At 37.4% G+C, this 6,350-nt stretch overlaps 1 protein-coding gene across 1 annotated transcript in view; it reads right to left on the bottom strand.

Moving 5' to 3' along the window:
- Positions 1-1,764: 1,764 nt before the first annotated feature.
- LOC103509759 (neural cell adhesion molecule 2-like) overlaps positions 1,765-6,350 on the bottom strand; it is a 38,479-nt gene continuing 33,893 nt past the window's right edge. Inside the window, exons 10-11 of the mRNA XM_026824030.1 lie at positions 4,945-5,101; positions 1,765-2,072 (exon numbers count right to left, since the gene is read on the bottom strand). Coding sequence (XP_026679831.1) covers positions 1,765-2,072; positions 4,945-5,101 — 465 coding nt within the window. The remainder of the gene's footprint in view (positions 2,073-4,944; positions 5,102-6,350) is intronic.

Here is a 6,350-nt window from a genome sequence, read left to right as displayed (position 1 = left end):
TAGGTATTGATCGAAGATAGGACAACTAATAGGTACATACTACATAGGTTTTAAATCCAGAGATATTGACAAACTGTGAACCTAATGTTTTTGAAAAGTCGACCCTAACAACATCGGCGGTTGGGAAATCCTAGGGTTGGCTCATTGTTGGGAGACTGGTTGACCCATTGTTGGGAAATGGTTACATGGTTGGGTAACTGTTGGCCTACGGTAAGACAGCGCGTCAATCTATACATTTTGGCAACCACCAAAAAATAAAGTGAGGCCAATAATTATTCTATCTAAAATGTTGTTAGGGAAGTAGATATTCTTTCTGTAACAAATGGCATCTCCATGTAATGGTAATGTTTGTGAAATTTATTCCAGCGTTTTGAAGTGCGGCCCCTGTGGCTAATTTATCAGCAAGTACCTACTATGGAGTACCAAGGTTACAGAGTACTAGGGGGTACAAGGGCCCTGGTTTTGATTTCTGTCTCCAAAATTCCCTCACCGCATTTTCCTCATATTTGTGGCTTGGTTTGGCGAGCAGTGAGGCGGTATAATTTTCTAATTCAACATGCTAGGTACTCGCTGCTAGGGTAATGTAGAAATACCTACATGTTTGTGTACAGAGCTTTGGGGAAAACTGAGGTTGGAGAGGAATGTTGAGCCAAGAATAGGAATTACATCTACGAGTGAAGAGGTCTTGAGATTTTCAATAAAATTCCAATTTTTTCTAAGGAAATTTATTTATTACCGAGTGGGTTTACACTGGTTTCCTACGAGTGTAGCATCCTCAAAGATTTCCAAAATATACATTTTGTTTTCAAAATGCAACCGAAACATTCAATAATATTTGTAGTACCATAGTTAAGTGGGCAGACGAATTTTCGTACTTTTTGCTGTCAAAGATTTTGTCGTCAGCAAACTGATCTAATAAAACTCAAGTTTTTTATGAACGCCGGACAGTTGGGTTAGATATGCAATGTGCAAAGCACATTGTTGGGGGATATTGGTTGGGCAGATTTGAACAAAGTTAGTTTTGAAGTTGACGATTCCTTTCTTTATCTTGTCAGTTTGTTTTGTCTCAATTTCCGCTAGGTCAGTATGACTTTGATGCCATTTTGGCATAAGTTGCAAATCCTCAAGCACACGAATATTTGACGGTACACACCATCACTCCCTACACTACACACATTAGCTGAGCTTTTAGCCGATGTTTTCTTAAGCGAAAGTTTTTCCACACACACATTTTCGAAGAAAATAATTTTCCAAGTTTGTTAGAGTAAAATATAAAACAGACGAATTTTCTTGACTGTTTTCACGTTTAAAGTAGGTAAACACGTTTTTTTTGTGCAAACAAAATTCTCGGTGGGAAAAAAAATCGCAATACGGGTTTGAAAGTTGGAAATTTCCACCGTAAATATGTGAAGATACCACATTACCACACTATATGAAGCGGAGTGCTTGAAACCTGCAGACGTGAGATGGCAATCGATATTCAAAGTAGATTTAAAGTTTAAAAAAGAGAAGTTTTTTTATAGTTGAAGGAATTCACTACAATATGGTTAAGATGTTCACCATACAATGGTAGTTAACAAAGGGCGGTGCTGTTGATATAACGAAATAGTTGACAGAACGAGTAATAAAAGTTTTACGCTTCAGATGTTACTGAGTTGGCACATCCACAAATTGAATCTGGAGAAAATTCCAATTTCATTATGGTGCACATAAAAAAGAACTCAAATATCAAATAGGTATTCTGTGAAAAAAGACAATTAAAAGCTACTCACTGGCTTGGATGATGTGCACATAACAAGGAATTTTCTGCTTTCCAATCTGGTTGGACGCCCAGCAAGCCAAAGTGCCAAAGTCCGAGTCTGTTATAGGTGTATACTGCACACTGCTGGTCAAACCATCACTATACACTCGTGAACCAGGGATGGGCAGAGTTTCCCGAGAGTTGTTATAGGTCCAACTGAACTTGATGCCGGTTTCAGGGTTGGATTTAACGGCGCACTTCACCTCGACTGTTTCTTGACGCAGGGCGCCGATCATTGTGGCATACGTGCCTGGGGCGCACTCTGGTGTGTCTGAAATGAAATAGGGACAAGTGGAGGTTAGAAAAAGAACCTAAGGCCAGCCACTCACTATCAAGTAGACCTGACAGGTACGAATGAAAAGGTTCGTCTGTCAGGTCTACCTGATATCTGATGAGCACACACAATCATGTGGACCTGATCAGGTGTATCTGTCGTCAGGTCTACCTGATAGTGACTGGCTGGTCCAACAGGTAACAGGGTAAATAGATATCTAATACACAGTGTGGTATATCTCACTCCCACAGCGCGGAGGGGCCTGGGCGCCTGGGTATGTAGAGGCCCCACAGGTATCTTTTGTACTCCTAAAACCCTAAAATGTAATAATACGAGTAAATATCTGCCTAAAATTTGGAAGAAATTTGGAGCAAAGCTAACTGAGCTTTAGCAAGCCTGCTGATTTGATCGAATTGAAGCAAGACTTTCGTTTTTCCTCCCGAGGCTTAATGCATCCAAATTCTCAGGTTTTTCAAGATAAAATTTATCTTAAAACTTTCAAAATACAATACAGGGTACAAAACGTTAACATTAACAATTGTAGATTGTATTATGTTTGACATGAAAACACTCGACTACACAGAGTAACCTACATTTCTCTTTGCTTTCTTGTGATGCTTTCCTTCTTTCCAAACTGTTTCCCTCTCATTTCCCTTACTTAATAGATTAAACTTTTAACTAAAAAAAAAAAAAAAAATGGGGGGAAAAATGAAGTACATACTAACCAGAGATTAAATGTATATTTAGCTACTGAGTACCCTAGAGTGGGAACGGATTAAACACAACTTCCAATTTTTTACTGGTTTTCATTTCGGAAAAGCACTTTGCACTTTTCCTAATCAGGATCTACTTTACGTTTTCCTTTCTTATGGGATGCTGTCTGCACTAAACAGGGCAAATGCACTTCTTACACCTTCTGTTATCTCGTTTTCATTTTTTCCAGAAGGGTTTAAGATACATACTTTGTATATAGGTGTACCGTTTGAGCTCAATTGGATTAGGTAATAAAAAGGGAATGAGGGGGTTGGGAAATTGACTACTCCACTCCAGTTTGTATTGGACGATAGATATTGGATTAGGTATTTAGGTAAATACTTGGTTTTATAAGCAGACCAACTTTAATGATTTAAGTACTATTTGAAGGTATGTATAACAACTAATACACAGGTTTTAAATCCAGAGACCAAAGTAAAAAAAAAAACTACAATCGATCAGCTTTTCAGTTGGAAATTCTTTCTTCATCACCCAAGGTTGTGTGATGACTTTGTTCTTTTCCAATTAATCGAAAAGTTCTGGCGAATAAAGTATTATTTATTTCCGTACTGATAAAAAAAGGCAAACGTTCTTTTTTTTCTGAATTCGCTGTCAAATTCTCTCTTAAATTGAAACGTAAATCCTCTTACCTTGAAAATAATCATGGATCCCCCTCATTCATTTAGTTTTGCTTCCCAAAGCCTTCGAAAGGTAATATTTTAGCTTTATCTCCTACCCAGCCCCTAGTCTGTTTCCCTGGAATACCCTATTACCCTACCTACTGACCTTTTTCTCTTCCCCATATACCGACCATACAGAACACACACTCAAAGATTAAGTAACAAACAAATACCTACATGGGAACATGGGATAATAAACGGCTTAAAATGTGGGCTTTGACAGTTTGTGTGCTTAAAAAAAAAAAAAAAAAAAAAAAAAAAAAAAAATTGTCGACTAGAATGTTTTCGAAAGCTTTTGTCGCAGTCTCGGCGACAAGCGACTGGAAAATTGCTGTCGACTTTTCGTTGTTCCCAGAATTTCGTGCTTGAATTCAAAAACGTTCATTACGTAAGACAAATATTTTATTTTTCTGCGAGCTCCCCCCCCCCCACTTCTATAGGTATACGTTTCTATATTTTTAAGCTCTTCTTTCTAACTACCTATGTATAATATCTTTGTATCTTTTAGCTCTCTATATTGTCTACCTCCCTCTTCCCTATTTTTACTCCTTGAAAGATGTTCCATTGACCTGTCTACTTCTAACTCCTTAATTCCTTATCCTAAAATAAAAACCTACCACAATATTTAGCGATAGTTCATAAAAAAAGCTGTACAAAATTTACTCTTTTTTGTAGGTACCCTTGGAACCACTTTCGCTTTACTTCAAGTATTTTTTACCTAGCCAATTATAAAATAAGGTAAGCCATTATCTAATTTGGGTGTCTAATATGAATCTAATTAATAATAATTCAAGTATTTTGCCATATATGGACATGAGCAGATAGGCCCAAATATTGACCAACATGAGACTTTAGATCAGGATAATGTTTTTTTTTTTTTTTTTTTTTTTTTTTTTTTTTTTCAAAATTGTCTGTACATTGCTTAGAATCGTGAAATTTTTAGTTATTCTTACTCCTTATGCATCCACGATTCCAAAAATCACATTAAAAAAATTCTGTCTGTCTGTCTGTCTGTATGTGTGTGTGTATGTTCAGTGCACTGCGGTCAAGATCTAGGTTTCGTAATCCGGGATCAATGGTTCAACAGCAAGGTAAATTGATGTAGGAGTCATAAAATGGTTAGAATATAGAGTATTTGTCTGATATCAGTTCTTACCAACCAAAGAAAGGTCGAGTTAGAAAAAAAAAATAATAATAAAAAAAAAAATAATAATAAATAAACAGACATTGAACATACGAGCATTGAACCAATTTTCCCAAATCCTATGCAAATTCCAATGTAAAGAAAGGGTCATGTGAGGTACTTCTTTGCCTTAGTGACTTATTTTCTTTAGTGACTTTTCTATCTGCAGCGAACATAAATCTTCCGTCTTTATGCCTTTTTAATTTTAAGCTATTCCCTATGAAAACTCATTTTGATATTTATTTTCACTTACGTAGGATTTTCAGATTGAAAGGCGAACTTCTGGACACGCCTTCTGAGTTGGACGCAACACACGTGTATTCTCCGCTGGACGAGGCGTTCAGGTTGGTCAGGTAGAGACGCCTGTGATCCTGATGACGGACCTCGGAGATGCTGGAAATGATCTGGCTCTGAAACAAGAAGGTGGGAGGTGTTGGTGAGAAATGGACATGTGGAGATGAAAATCCTGTTACTGAACGCGATAGAAATAGTTCACTTAGGCCGGGGGACACTAAGTGGGAATAAACTCCATTTAAGTTTTAATCTCGGTTTAAGCAATCTGATTGGATGAAATTTTTAAAAAATCAACAAATCAGATTTCCTTAATCTGAGAGTTAAACTTAAAACGTGTTTAAACTCACTTTGTGTTTAAGCAATCCCGGCCTTAGACGGCAAAATGTACTTTTAAAGCACATCCTGGCCAACTTACACCCATATTTATGAACAAAATGCTGGCTCTCAGCAAGTGCTCAAGCATCAATTCCAAACATCTGATTAGCCAAAATTTGTTTAAGACTGATCTGAGACCGAGAATTTTTGTTCATAAATACGGGTGTTAGTTATAGTCAACTTGGAAGGTAGAGCAGCCTTGTAGGTCACTTGTTCGATTCCCGTCCGGGGCAAACATTATCTCAAACAGAAAGGGTTTCGGAAAGGCTGGCTTTTTCCTATTTTCTCCTCTTTTTGATTCCGGGATGATGAGGACCTTGTTACAGTTCCCTCTATCAAACCTGTTAAAAAAGAGCATCCTGTATTTTACGCCATCAAAGGAAGGAACATTATTTACCTATGGTTAGATGGGTAAATAGGTGTACAGACGAACATACATACACACACCCATGCCATATGTGTACTTGTGTAGTACCATCATTCAAACAAAAGAGAATAGAATAATAATAATAATAATAATAATACGAGTATATGATGTAATGAAATACATTCATAGGGGACATAATCAAGAGAGAAAAAAGGATAAAGAGTGACAGAGAGGAAGGGATAAAGGAGGATAGGGAGGGAAAGTAATAGGGGAGGAAGGGAGAGAGAGAAAGTTGGGGAAAGAGAGAGAAAGAGAAAGAGAGAGAGAGTGAGAGAGTGAGAGAGAGAGAGAGAGAGAGAGAGAGAGAGAGAGAAGATGGGAAGAGCGGCGTGTGGGGAAAATAACATAAATATCAGGCTATTTTGAGAAAAAAAATGGAGTCTTAGTATATGCGGGTCAATTCCGTTTCCTGTTTTCATGTGTCTTAGTTAGGTATACGGTATAAATTAAGTATAAGGTAAATGGGTATCGAGTGCTTGACTAAAGTGCGAAATAGTAAACAGTTATGGGAGGGAGAGAGAGAGAGAGAGAAGAGAAGAGAGAGAGAGAGAGAGAGAGAGAGA

Source organism: Diaphorina citri, unplaced genomic scaffold (assembly GCF_000475195.1).
Source record: "Diaphorina citri unplaced genomic scaffold, Diaci psyllid genome assembly version 1.1 scaffold527, whole genome shotgun sequence".
Classification (NCBI taxonomy): domain Eukaryota; kingdom Metazoa; phylum Arthropoda; class Insecta; order Hemiptera; family Psyllidae; genus Diaphorina; species Diaphorina citri.
This window is presented reverse-complemented; position numbering and strand designations above follow the sequence as displayed.